The following is a 23,437-nucleotide window of genomic DNA, read 5'->3' on the forward strand; positions in this document are numbered from 1 at the left end:
AGGGCCCCTCTGAAAGATGTTACATGTAATTTTTTTGTGATGTCTTAAAAAATGTGAAATGTATTCATATTATTTATAAATGCCTTTATTCTGTTGTACATTGTTAGTAAAACCTTCATAAAATGTGCTGTTTTGGCTTCTTTTTCTATACAAGAAATATCCCAAATGTAATTCAGATACTACAAGTGCCTTGTTTGTAATTGGGACAAAGGTGATAATAGTAAAAACTACTTATTTTGAAAGAATTTATTATTATCATGTGACACAGTACATAAAATAACATATTTCCATGTAAAAATCCCTTTTCCTCTAAGAGGTCCATTGTGCAAAGCAAGTAGAAATGCAAACATCATAGTTTAAACATTTACAGACATATCCAAAAATAATGTGTCTTTATAATTAGCTTGTTCTTTTGTCATGCTCAGACTTTCTTCTATGTGTAAGTGCATACAGTATGGATGAAAATACTTTTTAAAGTCACTTCTGATGCATGCAGATTGGCACAAATGTTAGAGAAAGCAAGTATAAATATATTTATGGAAACAAGGTCCACTTAAACACTAGTGTTTCTGGTCACAAATTCAGTGCTTCGGCCACCTTTCTCTCCTCAGGAATACCATTTACCTAGAATAAATAACAAATATATAATATGTAACTTTGTCATCAAAGAATTTGCTGAAAAAAATATACATTTAAAACGCTTAAATTACCATCAGCATCTCTGCATTAACGTGTGAACAGACCACAGTACCCACCTCCAGCCTTCGAAATGTTGACATGACATAATTATCTCCTTTGTTAGCAGTAGACAGAGAAGGTAGCAGGTTAGTGCATTATGCAGCTGATCATCAGACATGCAGGAGGGGGCTTACACACCAGCATGAGAATTAGTTTTTCATTGCAGAAGTTGATATCATTAGAGAAGTAAAGCTTTTATGCCTGATTACTTGTGGAGGCTTACCAAAGTCATTTGCTCACAATAATCTGTGTTTAACTGAATAAAGACTGAAAGTTTGTATTGTTACAGTCATGCAGAAATGAGGCAGTCTAAAGACAAAAAAAGTATGATTTTTTTTTTCAAAGCAGCTGTATATGCCATTTATGTTATAAAACACTTTTTTAATTATTTTACTGTGAAGCTAGTGTCCTTAAACCTGCACCTAGAAGCCCTGATAAACACTAAGCAGAAAACAATTATTTTTTATTTTAAGCAGGGGCACTTTATAATGACAGATTGTCAGCTAACATCTGTGATTTTTTTAAAGTGCTCATGGACTATTTAAATGATGTTCTGACATGCACTCAAATGCATGTTTTTTAGTTAATAAAAAAAATAGTCACATCACATTGTATGCATGCAAACAGAGATAACACAAACCTGATGGCCGTTGCTGCGGTATTGTAATCTGGTTTTGCAGGTTCCTGAAAGGATATACAATTATTTTATGGTGAACAGAGTAAAGAGCCTTTACTATCATGTGAAAGGATGTTGTACTTATGTTAGAAAATATTTCAGTTTCAAGCCCATTAATAAAAATCATGGGATAGCTTAAGCAGTAGTTGCATTTTCCAAAAGCCAGAGTTGCTTGCTGCAGCTTTAGCTGAAAACATGGCATGGTTAGTTTCAAAACAAGATTAGACAATAAAGGTATTGTTTAAACTTATATTGCCCTAAAATGGCACCAATATGCCAGACATCAGCCTGCCTGCTAATAAGCTTGAGTGTATGTGTGCATGGCATGTGATTGTGTAGGTACACTTCCTCTACCAAATGCATAAACTCACGTCTGCGTCTGCATGAGAGGCATGCTGGTGGTCTCATAGTTGTCAGGGTGGATGGGTGGCACCACCTCGCCGCTTAATGGGTTAAAGACAGGCAAAGTGGAAAGGGGCCAGGAGATCTCCCGGTTCTTAGACATACTACGCAGTTCCTTTGTGGACTTCTGGATGGAGCTATGGTGAACCAGCTGAATGCTGAAGAAGGGAGAGGGAATGAAATGAACATGGTGATGTGTTTTCACCTCCAATGCTGTCAGTTTGTCTCGTCATGTGTGCAATGCCCTATTTACTAAATGATTGCATTTGACTATGCCAGCAATGTGTATCTGCGCTCCACACTGTACATGCATACACAACAGAAAAATATCAGCCACCCTCACCTATTGCTGTGATTCCTGTAGTCTGGCTTATAGCAAAAGATGCGTTATTAATCTTCATGATTTGGATACAATATAAGCAATGTGGTACTGCTAAAAGCAATAGTTTCCTTCATCTGGTAATTACTTTTTTGAGCAGCCCATTGGATGAATGGATGTCAACACACAGATGAACATGTGTATGGTTATGAGAAAGCTGTCATTGACAACATAGATGGCAAAACTGCAAACCAAAGAGAGGAAGTAGAGGGCACAGAAACAAACCCCCAAAAAGTAAAACACAGGAGAGATAAAACACTTACTCTGGTGTTTGCATGTTTCTTTTTTCCCTAGAAACAAAACAAAATGGATGAATTAAATACTAATAGTTAAATAGACATCTACACACAAGTGAATGGATTGTTGGGTATAGACAGTGTGAATGGGCTGTGGAACATTGAGTGAACGAGGGTGGCACATCTCTCCCAGCCTGGAAATTATGGAGATGGATGAAAGGATCAATCATGGATGAATGATTATCAATGTCATGGCTTTAAAATATCATGACACACATGGCAACAATAAAAAAAAAACCTGTGACAGAAATGTATTGGTAACTTAATATACGTGTACTGAATGACTGGATGGGATGACAAGCTGCAATTTTAATTCAGAATTTTGCTAACTGCCCTGCACTACCCTCTCTGCCTCAGTAACACTTTTGTCCAATGTTTGTTGGGGTGTCTGGTGCAACACTTGCATAAAAATATAAACCAAGCACACTTACACCCCTTCCCGTCGGCAGCACATTGTGTAGCCAAGGATGAAGAAAAGGACTAATGCCACAGCCGAGGGAACAGCCAGTGTAATAAGGAAGTCGGAAAAGTAGTCACGGCTCTTCAGAGATTCAGACGGGGGGTTGTATTCCCCAAATTCGGGCAGGATCCCTGTGCCTGGGTCAGGACGGGTTATGTATACAGGAACTACTTTATTGATGTCAACCTAAAAAAACAAGCAAATATTAATTCAGCATTTGGGAATGAGATAGCACAAGCAAAAGTTGTGTAGCAATAAATAACCTGCTCGTATAAATTCAGGCGAATACGTGCAAGACAATTCTCACCAGAGAAATTTTACACCAGTCGATGTGAAACTGGGCTCTGAACTTCTTGTCACAGCTGATGACAGGCTCCATCTCCTGGCTGCATCTAAGCTGGTTATGTGGGCTTTCTACCTCCCGCAGGCATGACGAGAATGGAACGTCAGCACCGACCATCACATATACTCTGGAAGAAGAGAAAAACAAAATAACGTAAATACTGAGAAAAGAAAGCAAATATGTAGAGAGATACCAAAAAGAAAAAGCAAAAAACAATCAATTATTTTGTCAAAAGTTTACAATCAACTCTTCATTTTCGTCCACTACAGTACACAGGACATCCCCTAATGCCCATCTGTGACTGAAAGCCTCCATATGGTCTGTCAATTAACGGTAGGCATATTCCAGCCTAAGACTGGGCTTGAGCAGCTCCTTTAGAACTGGAATCAGCTCCACACTACCAGTACCCTGAGTTTGGTTTCTCCGTGTCAGCCAGAGGGCCAGTTTAGCAGATACAGACAACAAATTCAGAAGGGTCTGTACATTCGTTGTCCTCACACAATATTTGGCCCCAAAATAAATAGGCTAAAAGAGAAAACCTCCCCAAGACCCTGAAAGCACATGTGTTAAAGTTCGAATATTGCTGAAAGCCTGTGGAATTCGATAAATATGTGTTCTAATGCCTCCATCTGGGAACAGAAGACACACTGGTCCACTAAGCTAGGGTCCAGTTGTCCTTTGTATCCGTTCGTGGCTATTGCTGGAGGTCTGCTGTCCACTTTTCAATGGGCAACTTGTACAGGCACTGCCAGCTGCCTTTCGGGGAAACGTCTTGGCCAAAAAACTCAGTCCACCTCGACTATCTCACTCCTCAAAAAGGAGAGTACTGCCCGCAGACATAATTGTTCTCCAAAACCTCCTAAAAAAAATCATCAGTCCGGGGTGCTCATCCAACTGCCATTTGACAGCATCTGTTAACTCTTCTAAAGTCAACTGACTGTCCAAAGCAGCGCTCTCTTCCTGGGTGAGCTCCTCTCAACACTATGTTATTTATACTGTTGGCAAAAAATATGTATTTGTGCCTTTCCCACTGCCCATCACTGCCTAAGAGAACTAAAGTTTATTTTTAAGTCTCTAATGTTCCCAGAATCTCTTAAAGTCTTGGCAGAAAATGTCTTGTAAAAGGTTATTATTGTAAAGGTTAAAGGTTATAGATTATTAAAGTGCCAGTATGACTTTACCCTTTCACCGGGTGAAATTATTAGTTATGCTCATGAGATGGTGATCCGTGAAACCAACTGGGCTTAAGGTACTGCTAAATAATCTAGAATTGAAACTTTGAGAAATGTAAATTCTGTCTAATTTGGCTGAGCTCACCCTATTGCTGTTGACTCTCACCCATGTGTACTGTCTAGCTTGTGGATGTTTGACCCTTCTTGGGTCTAATGGATCCAGACCATTATGGTGCAATGGAGACTCTTAGGAAGATTAAGGGTGAGGTTCTTCACTCGTCCTGACCACAGTAAAATTGATTGTGCAGTTGAAATCCCCACCAATGATAAGGCATCGTGCTGGTAGTTGACAATACATAGCACAGAGGTTTCCAGTTCTACTGTAAGAAGGCAGCCTTTCACCACCTCTAATGGCAGATAAAAGAACTACATTTGCGTTTTTCCGAAATAAAACAACTACCCCTAATCTAAAGTTCCTGGCATGACTAAAGAAACGTGAACCCTCCCACGATAAACCCTATTCTACTTCATCTGCTGAAACAGTATGGGTCTCTTGCAAAAAGAGAATATCTAGGATTTTCTGTGAAAATATCTCAGCAATTAAAGCTTTTTTATGTCTGTCTCTCCCTCCATTAATGTTTAAGGAGCCTATTTTTAGGTCCAGCATTGGAAATTCAGAAAAGAAAGACAGACAAGACAAGGTGAGCAGAAAGCAGTGGATTGGAGTTTTATCTTTAGGTGTATTATTTCAAGTTATTGTACATTTCTTAAGGCAAAACTGTTTCCTCTTATCCAAAAGGTCAAAACCAACTAGTTCCATTAGTATTTCAGCAAATCTATGTTTTGCCGCTATGTTCCCAGACCTAGCTACAAAACAAGCTATGCGACCAATTGCCACGTCTATCATCGGACCGGAAGCCATATCAACCTTAACCACTGAGGCCTTATAAGGCCTCAATAGGCCACAGCGGCCTTTGCGATGTCAGCAGCCGCACCGGCGGAGTGCCGATCTGCACCAGCCACCGTCTGCTGTTTATGTGGACACGAAAAACGTTTGTGTACAACATCTCCACATTCAGAAACTTTCATGGGTCCCGAACTAGCAACACCATGTATGACCCATCACCATGTTTAACTCTGAAGGAAACCTCCAGTGTTTGTGTAAGCAAGTCCAGGAACATAAACACTTGTCGCCTCAGAAATGCACATGCTTCAGTTTGGGAATCTTACATCCCAGACTGATGGTTTTAAATCCACTGGCAAATTTGCTGAACCTACAGAGTTCATTCTCCACCAGCTCATTTGGAATAAACAGCGGTACACTCGACACAATGATCCACGTAGAAGCAGCCAATGAGGAGATACTTGCATAAAAATAAGTCTTAAATAACCACGCCACTCTCTATGAGTGACGCTACTATCCGGCGGGACAATCCTAATTTGTCTCGGAGGACGCTATCCCTCCCAATACACAGGCAAAAACTCACTCACAATCAGAAAAAACTATTAACAAGATTTACCTGATCATGCAAAAAAAAGTAAAGAGAGAAAACCCCCCAAAAGGACTGAGAAACCAGAGCCTCCTTTTATATGTTTATGCTAAGACATGAACTAAGTCTTCTCCTAGATGCTTCCATTTTCCAACATGTCAGCATGAATCTTTGATGCACAACTTACTGCAGTTTATGTAGGCTATTTCCCTATGAACTGAACAAACTGACAGTGTCTGTCAGTGCTGACGGCCAAATGCACTCATCTAATTCACAGCTAACTCCCCAAGGACCCAATTACATAAAATGTCAGCTTGGTGTGAGTGGGCTGAAAATACACGCTATTTGTTTGATTTAGAGACATGAAGTGGTCACTCCTAGAAAAAAAATCTTTAAGAATGTTAAATCTCTTCAATCATTTTTTCTGTAAATCACAAAATACAAACTTTTACGCTTAGTGCAAAAACAGGGACGTTACATCCAAATCTTATGCCTGCAAAAAAGGGATTTCGCTGGGACTAAACCATCCTTCCTTCAGGTATAAAAAGTACAACCCCAATTCGAAATTCTCCCGATTCTCTGAATCTTTTGATGATACTATATATGCTGAGTCTTTTTTTGAAATTGTTCCCCAATTCTTTGGCGCAGTTCGTCACAGATTGGTGGACCTCTGAACGTCTTTAGATTCGAGATTCATGTTACTGACCTGTTGCCAGTTAGTTCTCAAAAACACCTCCAATTGTTTTTGGTTTGCTGCAATTACTCATCCAGCCTTTTGTTGCCCCTCTTCTAACTTTTTGAGATGTGTTGCTGCCATCACATATATTAAATTTAAAAATTTATTGTTTATGTTCTACTACTCTCCTTTCAGCTTATCCCTTAAGTTCAGGGTCGCCACAGCGGATCATTGTCCGCATGTTGATTTGGCACAGATTTTATGCCGGATGCCCTTCCTGACGCAACCCTCCCCAATTTCTACCAGGCTTGGAATGGGCTGTTAGGGGTTCAGTGTCTTGCCCAGGGACACTTTGACATATAGCCAGGGCCGGGGATCGAACCACTCACCCTGTGGTCCGTAAGCAACTGCCTTTATAGAATATGGCTGTACTCTAAGTATTTTGTAATTGTAAAATTAAAGCCAGGTCTTGTCTAACATCCACAATGCTCACCCTTCTTTCAGATTATTGATGGGCAGAGGTACGCGGCCTCCGCGGTCCAGTGCCGAGGTGATATTGATAGCATTGAGGCGTTCAGGCTGCCATACATTCTTCACTGCTCCCAGGAAGTCCCCCAGCACCTCGCTGGCCAACATCTCCTCCACATTCATGTTTTTGATGTAAAACTCCGCCTGGTATGGCAAAGGGAACTCTGTGCATAGGGTTGAATAAAAGAAAAGTAAAAAGCAGAAAGGTGGGGTGGGAAAGAAGCCAGGAGGGAGCTAAAAAGGTAGAGCATTACAATCCATAAAGATGAGAATAGAGGGTTGATGTAGTGGTACCCTGCTGACTAAGATATCATTATTACTTAATTGCTGCTGCATAGTGAGCACTGATTTCACCAGTCTGTCCAGCAGACGCTGCTGTGTCTGCTCCTCTATGTTATGACTTGGCCTCCTTCTGGAGCCAGATGGCAGATGACATCACAGCATAGGGTGAGTGATGTCATGTTAGTACTGCGAACATCTGCTGAGTGTTCATTCAATAGGTGTTCATATTAGTAAAACAAGCTAGTACATAAACACTCACATGCACAAATGGACATGCAGTCATAGAGATGAAAAGGAATGACTGTTTTCTTTTTTTCTTTTTGTCCTTTCGGCTTATCCCGTGAGTTCAGGGTCGCCACAGCGGATCATTGTCCGCATGTTGATTTGGCACAGTTTTTACACTGGATGCCCTTCCTGATGCAACCCTCCCCAATTTCTGCCGGGCTTGGACCGGCACTGCACAGCTGGGGTGGGGAATGGGCTGTTAGGGGTTCAGTGTCTTGCCCAGAGACACTTCGACATATAGCCAGGGCCGGGGATCGAACCACTGACCCTTGCACCATTACATACTAGTGTTGACTATAGAAGCCAAAATCACTTCACTTCATGAAAGACCAGTACCTGTGACTATGTCAAATAAGACACACCTTAACTACCACTGACAGATTGTGAAAAAGTAATGTTTCCACAAGTACCCTTTCAAGTCAGCTTTCAATCTTAGAAATTGATCTTTATAGTGGACCCAGATTAGCAAGTTAATTTATAGAATTGCAAATCCTTTTACAAGATATCTTATGACTCCCTGATCCCGTCAACATGAACAGGTTCTATGGCAAATAGATGAAGGTCATGTGATATGATTAAAAGTACCAGGACAGCTACTAAATGTACACTGTGGTCAGATTATTTGACTAAATCCTCTTTACAAGGTCAAGAATGCACTTCTACCTAAGGACTGATAAAACTAGGACAAAACCAATACCAATAATCTGGAAAATAACCTTTTTTCTTCAGGGAGGTCAGTTACATCATTCACATACTGAATGTACAGTATGAAGGTAACGCAGTCTGATTTCTGTTTCTACATACTATTTCCTCTTACCTTCTGTGGCCATGATGTTTATGACCAAGTTGTGCCGCGCTGTCTCAAAAGTTCGTCTGTTATAAGCAGTAATCTGCAACAACACAGAGGTGAAAGTTTAAGCCCAGATTAGTGTTGCTTATATGGCAGTAGTTCTTAGGAGAAGGCTGAGCTAGCTACACTACACTCTGTGTCCAACTAAGGCAATGTATAGGGGAACATGTGTGCTGCTGGGAATGTTTAGCTTTTTGAGAAAAGGCTTTCTACAGTAGCTTATGAAACACAAAGAAAGCATATTATGCCTTAAGACTTAATGCGTAACACTGCACCAAGCCAATATTCCCTGTACACAAATCAGCTGAGCTCAGTAAAATCACTTCCAGTATATACAACTCTACAAACTTTATGAGTGCTTTGTCAAAGACTTCAAACTGTGATACTGTCTTACTGAAAATACCTCCTAAAATAGTAACTTTATTTATTCCAAACTTGTAGCATAAAAAATAGCTTGACATGATAAACAGTATTAACATTGACTCTACTCTACTCTATAGGGCCCACCTCTATGACAGTGGGTTTGCCAACATGCTCTGCGGTGGGGGAACCATAGAGCACACCATCACTGTGTGGTGTCCTCTGGATGTAGCGCAGCCAGCCTGGCCTGTCAGGGTAGCCCATCAGGTTGGTGTTGAAAGTGATTGGGTCATTGCTGGCATCACCTGCAGGCATAAGCATTTTAATGAGGAGTGCCCAAGTGTTCTGTACCTGAACCAATTCTGTAATGTACATTTAGACCCTTAGCTAAATTGCGGATGTCCTGCCAACAGAAACTAAGCATTTTCTATTATCATCTTCTATTAGGTAATCAAATATTAAAAGCTACGGTATGCAACATTAACATTTTTTGAGGGGGGTAAAACATGCTCTATAATTTATCTTAATGTGAAGTTTTGCTGTCAATGCCTCCACTGACACAAACCCACAGAACCGCTCTGGCTGCAATGCACAGGTTCTTGAGTAAGACTCACCCTTCTGGCCAATCAGAAAAAGCCAAACCCTGCCCATCACACGCCTATGTAAAAGGATATCTTATCTGTACTTATCTATGAGATGCTACAGGCTTAGACACAGCCTCAGTATTTGATGTCACCACAGGTCTTAAATCTCAGGCTATAGGTAGCTTGATTCCAAATATGGCATTTGTAATTTTAACACAAAATAATATCTTTATAAATGACTACAACAAAGGGGGACAAATTGGGCAGTAATGCTTTTAACCTGATTTTGGGTAGGGAGGAAACTCTCCTTTGAAGTACTCTCTTTCCAGAACGTGGACGAACAGTACCCCTGCAGATGGGTAGACGTTGCGGTCTCCATGTGACCTTGACAAGATGGTGACCACTGAAATACAGGTTTCAGATAAACAAGAGAAAATTATCTCCTGAGAGCAGAACATTTCCTATTGTGTGATATTCACCATTGAAGTCCTGTCAGCAACACTAATTAAAAAAGAACAAAAGGCATTAATTGTAATTGAGGTTTAAACCAATAAAGCAAATGTCTGAGCTGCTTGTATGAACTAACTTGCTTCACATTTTGAGAATCGATAGTCCTCACAATGATGGATCTGACCACCCTCCTGCATTCAAGATAAAAGCAGTTGCTGTTGCACAAGAATGCGGTCCAGAAACACTGAGGGCAAGAACTCTAATTATTAGCTGCTGAAAACACTGTGATCTAGTAAATACAAACCAATGAAATACAGAGGCAAGGACGTGACGTACTGTGAGTAAAAGCAGCAGTAATGAGAGTCATTCAGACAGCACTGTTGTTTTCATGCCACCCACCCACTCTGTCTCCATTATGCTCTCTATTTAGCCTCACTCCATTTCAAACACAAGCATTTACTATTTATTTGTGAAGGGAAAATGGCAGCCCCTAAACAAATGTTTTATGCGGTGTAAGACTTAAGGTGATTTGGCAGGCTCTCTCCCTCTTTTGCCCTTTCTTGTTGACTTCTTCTTTTTTCAAGCACTCAGCATTTTTGTATGCCATTTTTTTTGCTCACTTTTTTCTCCTTCTCCCTCCCTCGGTGGGTGGGTACTCAATTTTAAATCACTATGGGAGACTGAGTGTCCAAGGGAGAAGAGGAAGAGGAGGGGGACTAAGAGAGACAGTCTGAGGTACTCTTGCCTGCGGACACACAACTCCAGACATTTAAAGCAGCTAGAAAGCTGCCCATTAAAGACCTGTGTGTGTTTCTGACTTTCTACTGACAAAATGTTGCTTATTTTACAATTATTTAATTGTTCTCCAATCAGCATCAAACCAACATATTCATCATGTAATGCACCATGCATCACCATCGTAAAATAAAAAATCTCTTATACCTGTTATGTTGTGTCCTTAAACAGATGTTGATAATCTAAAGAGACTAATAGAGCAGGTGTAGAGGCAGTCTCGTGTCCGGAGGTCCAAAAAGTATCCACTTATGACAAACAGGGAGGGAAGCACCTGAGCGTTACTAATTTGCACAATAGCTCTCCTTGCTGCTACTACTGCACCCATGACATTAGGATCTAGGTTATTCAGAAACCAAGAATAAAACCTCATTCATTTTTCAGCACACTGGTGGCAGGCTTTGTGATTACTTCAGTCGATCCACAAATCAGATCTGCTCAGATTCTATTACCCGACCTGGTGGGACCACACAAAGCACCAAAGTCAAGGTCAAGAACTGACTCTCTGGAGGAGGTGAAAACATCTGTGACAAGTCAACAGACGACACACGCAGGACGTTATGCCCAGATGGCCTGGATTCACCTAATGGTCAGAGAAATTGGTCATGAACTTTGGGATTTGAAATGTGCTGTAGCCTACAGTGTCAAAATTTAACAAACATTTAAGGCTAATACAAACTCTTGGCAACCTTATGTTAGTTGGTCTACTGTAGCTTGCATTACCTTTGATCACAGTCACTTCCATTTAGAGAGCAGCCAGTGTAAGTAAAGATCATTGACTAAGCTACTTTGAGGCCGTGCTAATAACATTAGATCTGCTTATTTGTAGCTGACCTTCTGCCAGGCCTTCTCGAGATGATGAACTGCAATGCATCTACTAATACATCACCAATTAAATGTTATTACTAAACTGTCCGCTGCAGACTAACCAGGTTGCTAATACACAATAAACTACACTTTCCTGGTTATTGGGCTCACATACACACCAACATCTAAGTGTCTCCCTAAGGTGCACATAGTCATTAACACAGCACTTTTTAACATGGCATGTTAATAAATGCTACAATAGCTTACTAACAAGCCTTAGGGGTGATCGGAATGGCTAACCAGATTTTATACTTTACTGGGCTGACCTTTGACTGGAGGAAATCTCACTTGTGATGCCCTAGTTTAAAATGGCATTGGCAATGCAGAGAGATTAAACCACCCATTTCTCTTTAACAGCTCTAGCTAACTGAGGCCTCTAGGTGGCTGCAACAGAAACACTTGGGAGGGATGTTCTGTAGTTCTGTTGAATCAGCTTCATATGTGTAGTCTGGATCAGGAGGAATGCATGTGCTTCTTTCGTGTTTAGCAGGGAGGCACAGACAACAAGGATTGCTACTGTTTGGACTGAAACTTTGTTATTCTGCCTGTGCTGAGTTTGAGTCTTGCTGTTCTAAACACAGACCTGGAAGTGAAACTAGCTGGTGACACAACGAGCAGAAAACAATGGCTAAGGACAAGTGTGGACACCAAACAGCCTGTTTGTTTTAACTTTCTGTTCAAAGGTAAGCTAAATCTCTTATTTGCCTGAAAGAATTGGAGTAGAAAATTTTGTTATCCAAAGCATTGAATCATTACCGTAAAGTAACATGCTCGTGTTAAACTGAGGAAACAGACTTTTGTTCCACTGATAATGTTTTAAGGTAAATTCTATTTATATCAAGGACAAGGTTTAGTCAAAATTTTGTTGAAACAAAAGTAAGTGGGCCAAGTCTGTGAGACAGCAGACAGCTCAAAACAATAATGCCAGTATTAGTGGGGAACCAGTTAAGCGTGTTACTGTGTTATGACAAGGGGGAGGGAACAGCGGGTCAACACATGAATTGCACCACTGCACACACACCCACTCACCATCTCTGTACAAGGCTGTTCTCTGCATCAAGCCAATGGATCGCTTCATGTGGACATTTCTCTCATGCAAAGTGTTGTGTTTGGCGTCATAGGCATGCACAATGTAAACTAGTAGATCAATAAATAAAAGCATGAATGGTACAAATATGTATTTCAACTGCATTCTGGACTACAGACTGAATTGCCATTTTTTATGTAGTCTAATAACAGCCCAGACCTAAAGCCTTAACAAAAGAACAACAAAATAGAGCATATAATTTGACTAAAACATGTATTTAGAGTTGAGTGAAAAGGTTTGCATCCCCATATGTTGAAATGGCAGAGAGCATATCAATACTAACTGTAAAGACCATTATTTAGAATAGACAAAAGGCGGACACACTACGATTCTTCCAAGAAGTGGAAGACCAATAAAAAATAACTGACAAAGGCTCTAGAAAATTAGCTTGAAAGCTAAAATAAACAGCAGAGGATGTGACAAAGTTCTTAGAGGCAAATGGAATAAAAGTCTATACAGTCATGCGTAGTCTGGATTGTTTGGGAGAAAAGTACCCAGGAACCCATTACTTATGTCTAGACATAAGGCAGCAAGCTTGGAGTATCCTAAGGACAAACCCAATGAGTTTTGGTCTATGTACTCTGATAAAAGAAAATGCTAAAATATGTGGTCGTATTTTTAACAAGTATGTGTGGTGAGAAAAAAAAAACTCTGCTGATGAGGTGAGGAACATCACACAGTGAAACATGGTGAAGTTTTACTGATGGTTTGGGGCGCATTCCTGCATCAGGCACTGGATCTGTATAAAGTCAAAGTAAAAATGAATGCAGCCCAGAAGATTTTAAAGCAAAGCCTCCTACCATCAGTGAAAAAGCTAAAAATAAGGAAATAGTGGATCCTTAAACAATACAGTGATTAAACCAAAGCACAAACCAAAGTCAACTCATCATGATTTAAAAAGAATAGGGTGAATGTTTTAACATGGTCTTCATGATCTCCCATTTCATAAAAGGGACATGCAAATGTTTGCAATGATATAATTTTCATAATTTACATTATCTTTTTTTGGTACACTCTTTGAACATTTTTGTTAAAGGAAATTATAATCAAGACAATACAGCATCTCTTGGGATGTGTGTGAAATTATACAGAACAGGTACTGTATCTCCATGTTTTTATAACTGACAGGCCAAATGAATAATTTACTTTTAAAGTTTTGACTTCAAAATAATTAGGTGCTCAGGTAAACAAGACCATAAACGTTTTGTAATTTATTTTGTAAATATCTTGTGGGTGTCAAATAGTAGTCCATACAGCTACAACAGCATTTCAGATTCGGTTTATGATCTGCAACATTTGTCTCGAGGTGAACACTGACACTGTTTCAGATATGTGTAACTAATAAACTGACAGCTGAGGCTACAGTTTTACTAGAAACAATGTGCGTACCAGTGATAAAAGCCTGTAGCCTCACAAATAGGATGATGTTACTCAGTGCATACTTAACAGCAGAGCGCTGAGATGGTCGCATCTATTACCTGCATGTAACTGTAATTATGCAATAATGGCTAGCATTACTTAACATGACAGCCATAACATACCTGGTCTACTTATAAAAACAGGCCTGATAATTAATGTAAAGATAACGCGACACGCTGTAAGAAACATATTTGAGGCCGTGTAACGGCACAGCGTTAGCTGTCTATTGTTAGCCATTTTTCCACGTCTCCTCCTCCTCCTCCTCTCTTCTCTTGGAAAAAATGAGCAGAGCAGCTACACAGCACCCGGCTAACTAGCTTGCTAGCTAACCAGGATAAATGCCGCTTAACAAGCCAACGCGTGAAAAATGCGCGGATATTTCCGAGTTACATCGACACCTACCTGTACCAAGCCATACCGCGACACCTGCAGTGAACATGGCGCACTTCATCCTCGTCAATCTTACATGAAAACGGATGTTTCGCCTATTCAGCCCTGGGTTTGACAGCCATAATAATGAGCATCCTGCAGCATTCCTCTCTCCGCCTCCTTCACTGGAAAACAGGAGCACTTCTCATTGGCTGAACATCTGGATGGAAAAAGATGGTTGTCTCTCAGAAAGGACAAGAACACGATGTGAATCAGTGTACAAGGACCATGCTATCTGCAACTGATGCATAGTGGTGAAATCTGAAATTTACCACTATGCATTTTAAATGGGGCTTGACTCAGTATCTCTGTTTAACTACATTACCAGTCTCCTTGTCTTCTAGGACCCCAGAGTATTTTCTATAAATCTTTTTAATGTCCGTTTATTTTAAATGTCTTGTCTAACATCACCCTAATTCCCTGGTGGGGCGAGTTCTATCAGGACTTGTGAAAACAGACTCACACTAAGGCGCATCACACACACACACACACACACACACAAACACACACACACACACACACACACTGCACTAGGGCTTTACCTCCTGAGCCCAGCTGCAGGATGGCACAGTCATGTTTGAGAAGTCTGCTCCAATCTGTCCAGACTCCCCACAGAGTTAGTTGGAGCAGACAGATGGTCATGTTTTGACCCCGTGGCTCCAATTCAGGCCTGTTAAAAGGCTGCAGGACCCTTACTATAATCCACATGGTCCCTTGCTTTTGGTACTAAGAAGCACTTTGAAAATTACTTTGAAACCTCAGAAAAGCATTCTAATTTTGGCATACATACAGACAGTGGTCAGGGCATGGTTCTTGTTTGATAATTTCATGTTTGCAATGTAATTTTCTTCCTCTGTGGTGATAAGCATGATGGCATCAGTCCTCTGTGATCTGCAGTGTGTGGCTGTTCGGTTCTGTCACCCTCCCTTTTATCCCCTTAAGATTATTTTTAGGTTGCTTAGCAACATCTTCACACAGACAGTGTTTGGACGGGGTATAAAGGTACTGTATCACAACAAACACTATATGGAGCTGGGGAAAAAAGTGTTTGGCAAGTGGATGAAATATAGTAGTCAAATGTGTCTAAATTGATGCTGTTTTGGACTGATATTTGTCCAATTCTGTTTTAGCTTAGTCTGCAGTAAGTTTCACTTTACACCATCATTGCCCTGGATTTGCTTATGTGTTTCTGGAGCCATTCCCAGCACTGAAGCCTGTTAGTAAATGTATGTATGGGACAAACTGTATGTTTCTTGTTGTACCATAAAGTAGATCCCATGGAAAAGAACCCTCTACCAACTAGATTTTATTTTTAATTCAATATTTAATTTAATAAAAAAAATGTGGCCTGGTACTGAACATTTTAATGGCCATAAACAAACAATTAAAATCCTTATAAACAAAAGCATAATAAATAATTGTGATTAAATTGTGATTAAAACATGTTTTTCTCACCTTTACCTTTTCCAGACTCATTCAAGCTGTGTTTTGCTAAATGTGCATTCAAGCGAACACTGACATATATAGTATCAAATCAAAAAGTATAAAGCCCGCTGCAGTTTGTTAAAATAATAACACATTTGGATGCTAACAAGGCTTCATGTCTATGCTTTATCACATGAACTTAGTCCTGTGCTTTAAGCTGCATTTTCTGTATGATCTCTACATGATCGAGGCAATTAGACTTTACACTTCACCTTTATTAAGTCAACATAATAATGACCTTATTGGCAAATAAAAAAAGTTAAGAGATATTTTTATATTATTAACGTGCATTTAGTCCTGTTCAGTTAGGGATATGGTTTGCTTTGTTTTAATCTGCCAACTTTAATTTATTTCACTTCATTATATTTGGCTATATTAAGTCTGACTGGTGATCCTAATAATGTGGAAGGAGTAAAAGTTGCAATCATCTTTTAATTTTGCTTATTTAATAAACTTTTAATGAGTGAATAGACAGTGAAATTCAACTTCACCTATTTTTATGGCGCTACTCCGATATAAACTCCCCAAGCCCCCCTGGTGGTCCGCACGCACCATTTTGAGCAACCCTAATTTAAATACCCATCACACATCCAGAGTAGTCCTTGACCCTCTCGACCCCACCCAAATCCCATTGATGAACAAGAAGCAGTGAAGTTACAGTTGCTGTGTGCTGGTATTTATGCCAGACTGCAGCTCATCGAAACCCTCTCCGTGCAGCGGATTATTGGGCCAAACCATTGCCGCAGTTCAGGTTTCAACACCTGCCACATGAGGCTTTTATTTGCAAACCAACGACTCTCATTACAGCTTGGTGCGTTTACTGTACTGTACTGCGGGCGTATAGCGGACGGTGCCGCACTGCAAACGCCGCCACAGCGCAGCTCTCAGTGCGAGGAGCTGCCAAACAGCACCTACACCCCTATTGTGCGCCTGGCAGCATCACCCGCCGCCTGCAATGGCGTTGTAGCGGCTCTAGTGTGTCCACACGTCTCAACAGCGGCGATTCCGTCCTGGGCTCTTTACAAGAGTGGGATAGCGATGTTATTTTCTAAAGGTTTTCAGCTACAGCGTCCATATTCTCCATCAGTCCGGCGTGCGGATCGCAGTGTATTTGTTTACTCGCGCGTCAAACGAAGCCGGAGCCATGAATGTAAGTGAGACTCTTTTGTTTTTTTTGTTAACATTGAAGCAACATCGTATGTGGTTTCTGGTTAACAGTTAACTTCATCTTTTTTTGGAATCTTTAAGAAATGTCGGCGCGTCGTGCTCATGCTCCCGGTGAAATGTGTAAATAACTACATGTGAAGCAGTGTCAGACGGGGTGAACCTGAGCTGTCATGTTGTGCACGGTGTGGCTGATGTTGTGCTCGGCTCTGCCTGTTTCTCTGATCCCACTGACACAACGCTAAAGCCTCAAAATCATCGTCCACCTCTAACTTTTATTTTCCTCGTATGCACCATCCCACGAAGCAGCACAGGATGTTCCCGAAGTTAATAAGGATGAAAGGTTTTTGCACAAGGATTTTACAGGGGTGTTATCGTGGACCAGCATGGTGAATAATAATTTGGAACCAGGACATTTCGGTTTGAGCCGCTGCTGCTGCTGCGGTTGCAGACAGATCCATACGGTCCAGTCTGTGGGTTTCAACACAACTCAGATGAATGGATTTCTTGGTCCCAGATGATTTTCTTTAATTTTTTTAAATCTCAGCTTAATTGTGTTATCTATCATCGCACACTTAGTTGGCTTTTTATGCTTTTGAACATTCTATCTGCAGGACTTTCGGTTCATATAATGTTGCATCGTTTGGTGCATTCAGCGACATTTTGCTTCTGTGCAGTATGTGATATATTTTGCTTGAAATGACCACTGGCATTTAATACTAACCACATAATTGGTTTAGTGGGCCCCTGGATCTGGTAGAGTACAGGGGTCAAAGAGTACTATAGAAAACAGAGGGAAGGGAAGGCTACAAAAAAAACTTTGTTTCTCACAGCATAACACCAGTTAAAACATAAGGTGCTCAAACTGATGTGTGCAGTTAGAATCGATTTAAATACTGTAGGTAAATAGTGCATATAGTATAATAGACAGTATCGTCTGAGTTACACAGTGGGCTTTTGAAAAGAGCACATTAGCATCTGTAAATCATTTGCCCCTGAGCTTTCTAAATGTTGTCACTTTCCGTTTATACAATGTAATTATGTGCATGGTTAAAAATTGAGTCTTACAAAATGCTTCTATCTTAACAGTTTCTCGTATGTCTGCAGGAGTGAATGGGCTTAAAGGAACTCTAACATCAGCGGGATCAGATTAGCAGAGCTGCCGTATGTTAAACTAGACTCCTCACTCCTAGTTCTAATGAGGCCACTGCGATGCTGACATCCCTTCTCAATCCAAAGTCATCATCATGCTGAAGATGGAGGCCTCAGGGGAGAGGACCAGCCTCCGCAGTGCCTCTCCCCACCGTAATGCCTACCGTGCTGAGTTTCAGGCACTTAAGAAAGCCTTTGACCAGCCGCGGATTGAGGGAGACTCTAAGCCCAAAAATCTCGAACGGGTCAAACAACCAAGGGGCCGCCAGTATGGCACCCATGTCAGCCGAATTAAGGACATGTTCATGCAGATGGGCTCAGAAAATGCAACCACTAAGACCAGGGGTCGGGATGATTCCTCACCACAAAAACTGGTTAAGCCCACCAACTTCATTAACAAGGCTGATGGATCAGTAATAAAACTCCAGCATTCCTCGTCAGCTGAAAGAGTTGGGGGTGCTGGTGCAAAGTTCTCAGAAACCAGAAAACTATTTGAGCAGCAGTCACGTGACCAGTCCCAATCACCGGTCTGTCCCTATGGACGTGACAAAAGGGGTTCCCATGAGCACCTCGATGACTGGCGTGGGGCAAGGTCCAATCGAGGAAGTACAGACTCCTTGGATTCTCTTTGCTCTAGAACAGAAGCATCCTCGCCGACTGTTAGCCAACTCAGCGCTGTTTTTGAAAATGCTGACCACCACAACCAGGGTGTGCCCTATAGGGGTGTCAGCAGACGAGCCCTCTACTCACCAGATGGATTCCATCGCCATGGAGGCGATATCAGTGAGGATGATTCACGACAATCTCCAGTTCGTGGAATGTACCGGAACAGGATAGGGGGAAAGCTTCCTACATCCTTGTCTTCTGAAGATTTTCTTAGTCCCAGTCCTGTGGCAGAGACGTCAGAACTCAAAACAGTCCCACAGGAGGAGGAAGCCCAAGACAAAGCTGACAAAACAGATAGATGTTGCCTTTCTGGGGCCCTCACTAATGGAAGAAATGCCATTGGTGAAGAAGAGGAGAAATCTTCAGAAACAAGAAAACATCTTGAGGATCTAGGGGTATCCGAAGCACCAAAACCTACAGATGATGTCATAATTTCAGGTAATGCTTTCAAAGCTGACCCTCCAGAGCCCCTACCGACCCCAACTACAACACCTGGGGAAAGCCAGGAGGATGGCAAAGGTTCAAAGGAAGACAAGCCCTCTGAATCTCTTAAGGACCAGGTGGAAGAACTGGATGGGGAATACACTGGGAATGAGTGTGTAACTTTTAATGCAGACGGGGATGCCTGTTACCAGGGTTGGGGTGAAAGCTGCACAGATCCTGAAGATGATCTGTACGGCGACGATGAGGATATTGTCTATGATCCAGGCTCCGATCTGACACAGATTCCTGGTCTGCCAGAAGAAAACAAAGAGGACATCCCTCCAAAGAGGAAGATTCACTTCAGCACTGCTCCAATTACAGTAAGTCGGGTGCTGCAGAAAAATGTTGTGGAAGCCTAAATTGTGTAAGCACACTGAACACAGTCCAACATAAAACCCCTTGTGCAGCTATTTTTAACAATAGGCTTATGCTGTATTTAGAGACGCTTTTATGGGTTTGTATTTATACTAAATGTTGAACTACTCCCGGTTAGTTGTGTCATATTATTGTGATAAAATGATTTGATCCGATTTCCAGGCTTTCATTTCACATTTTCTTCCTTTTAATATGTTGTCCTATGCCATTTCACATTTTAGTTGTTGCTTTCTGATGGGAGGGGTTGCAGCTACTCTGTGATGCACAGCTTGAGGGTCAAACCATCACCCTCTGGGAAACTGACATGTTCATGAGCTGAACATCTGTGCATGTGTTAGTCATACTGGTTCTGCACCCACACGGTTTTCACTCAGGATATCATGCTTGTTTTTCTCAAACGGTTTTGTCGCTATATAAATGATCAGAAATCCATTTATGTAATTGTTTTCCATAAGGATATTACAGTGGAGGAGTCGACACTAGTCAGTCAGATGTACTGTACATATAATATACTGTATAGTGGACGCTGCACGTCTCCAGTGAATAACCTTGCTGTCACTGCCATTCTCAGTGATAACAGCAGATGTACAGTATAGCCAGAGATTACATGCATTTATACTGTCTGTTTCTCTGGGTTTTCACAGGTCAGAGAGAGGTGGTAATTACACTACATGAAAGATTATTGAAAAAAGTTAAATGTTTCCGGTGATAGCGGCCAGATCCCACAGAATATAATTTCACCTGCCAACATGCCTAGTGGCTGGAGTAATTTGCTTTTTCTTAGTGCTGTTCTGGACACAATACAGCCAGGTGTACCTGATTTAAGTTTCTTAATTCCATTTTGTGTTATTTGTTAATTTACCAGCAACCTGTGATAATCCCAACTCAATAATTGGCACACACTCACAATGGAACAATATGATTTATGTACAAAGGTGTTGGAGCTAACACAAACATACCACAGGTTGAAGATAAATCCTATTAACCTGCTATAAGAAACCAGAACAATTAACCCAGTTATTATGAGGAGAAAATGTAATGTTGGCTCACAAATGTTCTGTACTGTCTTTGCTTCTTTCTTTTTTCTCCCCACTCAGGACTACTTCATGTGCATATGAAGTTCACAGAAATGCAAGTACACATTTCCACAAAGCTGAAAATTAAATGTTATCACCATTTTCAGTATTTTCTTAGGAGTGAAAGTTGATGATTCAAGTCCAGTTGCTACATTGCGTAGCCTGAGCAGAGCATCAAATGTAACACAATTACGCTTTTTGATAATATGTCAAACTACTTTCATATTATATGTGAATGAAACATAAGCACAAAGCCTGTTTTTTTATTATTATTGAAAAATAGATTTTCTTAAGTTCAATTAAATAATTTTACTTCCACTAATGTGATCACTAAAACGCATGTTGTCCTATGTGAGTCAGAAGATGGGCAATATGCTGCTCTGGTGTCTGGTGGCTGTTGTTCCTTCTGTTTTCTATGAAAAGGTCTGACGCTCATTCATCATATGGAATATTCAAGAGAGGCACTGCCCCCTTCTTTACACAGACACACGCACAATTGGACACACACCCCTCCCACTTCTCCATCATACGCCCCTCTTTCACCACACGAGGAACAAACAGCATCTTTTGTTCCTCTATATAGTGAAAGAGACAAAGCTATTTTCTCAGGCTTTCTCCCCGCACGAGCCCAGCTTGACCCCTGTGGGAGGAGACTGAAAAAAACAAACTCCTGTCTTATAATTTAATACTGAATGTCTCCTTCTCTTCATGTATTTTTTCCCAGTCTTGCCCTGTAAAGCGGACAAATCATTTTAACATCCCAGCTTTTGAAATTCAGTTAATTTAGGATACAACATGGTAGGCAGAGGGAGAAGATGGCACACAGCCAGCTTTTGACAACATTTTTTAAACATGCACATCGACTTCTTTTTTAGAAGAATAACAGAAGAATTGTGTATTAAGATGTTGGTGGGGTTTTGTCAATGGCAAAGTTGGTTGGTCTACTTGTACTTTGGTTCAGAATGAAAGATTTTAAATTGTACTAGATGGACTGGCACAATGGCATTTCCCAACACCCTCAGCTGTACTTGCTTAGTGCTAAATAACAAATGTTAGCATACCAATCCACTAGAATCAGGGGTCGCTGATTTGGCATGTGTTTTTATGCTGGATGCCTTTTCTTGCCACAACCACAACCCTCTTTTAAATGGGCTTGGCACTGGCACCAAGGTGGCCCTTGGTGGCTTGGCGGGGCTGCATCTGGTGGGGTGGGATTTGAATCCACGGCCTTCTGTATCCCAACCCAATGCTCTACCACTGACACACCAGGCCTCCGAATTACTGTAAGATGGTGAACATGGTAAATAGACTAGCTAAACAGCAGCATGTTAGTATTGTAATTGCAAGCATATTCTGATGTCAGTATTTAATTCAAAGCACTGCTGTGCAAAGAGCAAAAGTCCTACAAGTGTGGTTAATATGAAACATATAAGTTTTGTTGTTTTTCTTTATCAAGGATTACTTACACATCCTTTCATCCTACTATAACATCCTGACTGACACAGTTAGAAGTGACTGCTTTCAGCTACCCAAGGCGAAGACAGCCTACTTTCTTGAAGGCATTGACCTACAGAAAATAGTCTGATCTGGTGGTCATTCAAGTAACTGGTTTTATTCTTGACATCAGCAACTCTACTTTGGCTGCGCAGTTTGTGGCATACAAATGAATGTCGTAATACGATAAACTCGGTTTTAGACAGGCCCTGAAGTGCCTCTCTAATCAGGCCCTCCACTCTGTACGCTGTCTGTTACTGGATCAAGGAGGCTGGCGTTTTGTCCATTAGATTCTGCTATTGCACCATTATTGAAATCCTGAGTAGCATGACTATAATGAATCAGCTTACAGCTTCAACTAGTGCATATTCCAAGACATTTCTGTAAAAGTCCTTAACTAGATGTTTTGACTACTGTTTGGTTCTGTGGAGTAGACAGAAGTGTTGTGTTAATTCTTATACTATGGTGAACAAATCTCTGTCTTGTTAATATTTCTTAGTGAATGTAGTGACTTTGGAGATAGAGTTCCTTTTTTAAAAAAATGCACAGTGTGATAAAAGGCCACTGGCTCACTTGACTGACAATTTGATTGGATCCTACTGCAAAGATTTGATTGCACTAACAACACATTTTCTCTCTGTACTTTTGCGGCTTAGCATCTCAAGCAGCAGTACATAAAACCAATTCAGAGACTCATCTTGTACTTTACTGGAGTGTGCAGGAATGTAAAGACAGTGTTGCTGATGCCTGCAAACAGGGAAAATGCCGACTTACGCCATCATCACAGTGCCATTCTCAGACTTGCTAGGCATTATGGTTATTTCTCTTGAGCATTTGGAAGTTTATTTGACTACCGTAAATACATGACAGCTTCCAGCTTTTTGTCAGATTATAATTTCTGACCTTTCCTCCGTGTGTACATGTTGTTTAAATCAGTTTAGACAGTGTTGCTATCCACATGCATCAGAAGTAATAAT

General features: G+C 40.9%; 2 protein-coding genes across 13 annotated transcripts in view; one reads left to right on the forward strand and one right to left on the reverse strand.

Annotated features, from left to right (window-relative positions):
- Nucleotides 1-231: 231 nt before the first annotated feature.
- On the reverse strand, nt 232-14,798 carry sgce (sarcoglycan, epsilon). 6 transcript variants are annotated; one of them, XM_067503734.1, is made up of 13 exons: nt 14,539-14,798; nt 12,660-12,767; nt 9,802-9,924; nt 9,085-9,242; nt 8,545-8,617; nt 7,126-7,324; nt 3,259-3,421; nt 2,923-3,137; nt 2,459-2,485; nt 1,786-1,974; nt 1,379-1,422; nt 756-793; nt 232-624 (listed from the first exon to the last, which is right to left on the reverse strand). In XM_067503734.1, exons 1-13 carry the CDS (start codon nt 14,585-14,587, stop codon nt 574-576), a joined length of 1,437 nt encoding a protein of 478 aa, XP_067359835.1. In that variant the 5' UTR covers nt 14,588-14,798; the 3' UTR covers nt 232-573. The 6 variants fall into 6 exon arrangements, with proteins under 6 accessions (XP_067359835.1, XP_067359812.1, XP_067359855.1 ...); XM_067503711.1 differs by having other exon boundaries at nt 711-793; nt 14,539-14,795; XM_067503754.1 differs by lacking the exon at nt 12,660-12,767 and having other exon boundaries at nt 711-793; nt 14,539-14,795.
- Nucleotides 11,580-23,437, forward strand: part of ppp1r9a (protein phosphatase 1, regulatory subunit 9A) — a 48,659-nt gene continuing 36,801 nt past the window's right edge. Inside the window, exons 1-2 of one of the 7 annotated variants that reach the window (XM_067503634.1) lie at nt 11,580-12,313; nt 18,304-19,835. In XM_067503634.1, the coding sequence (XP_067359735.1) occupies nt 18,462-19,835 (1,374 nt within the window). In that variant the 5' untranslated portion in view covers nt 11,580-12,313; nt 18,304-18,461. Of the gene's footprint in view, nt 12,314-16,692; nt 17,201-18,303; nt 19,836-23,437 lie in introns of those variants that run through there. The other 6 variants (XM_067503625.1, XR_010914381.1, XM_067503654.1 and 3 more) reach the window with 6 other exon arrangements.

This window comes from Channa argus, chromosome 1 (genome assembly GCF_033026475.1).
Source record: "Channa argus isolate prfri chromosome 1, Channa argus male v1.0, whole genome shotgun sequence".
NCBI classification, from domain to species: domain Eukaryota; kingdom Metazoa; phylum Chordata; class Actinopteri; order Anabantiformes; family Channidae; genus Channa; species Channa argus.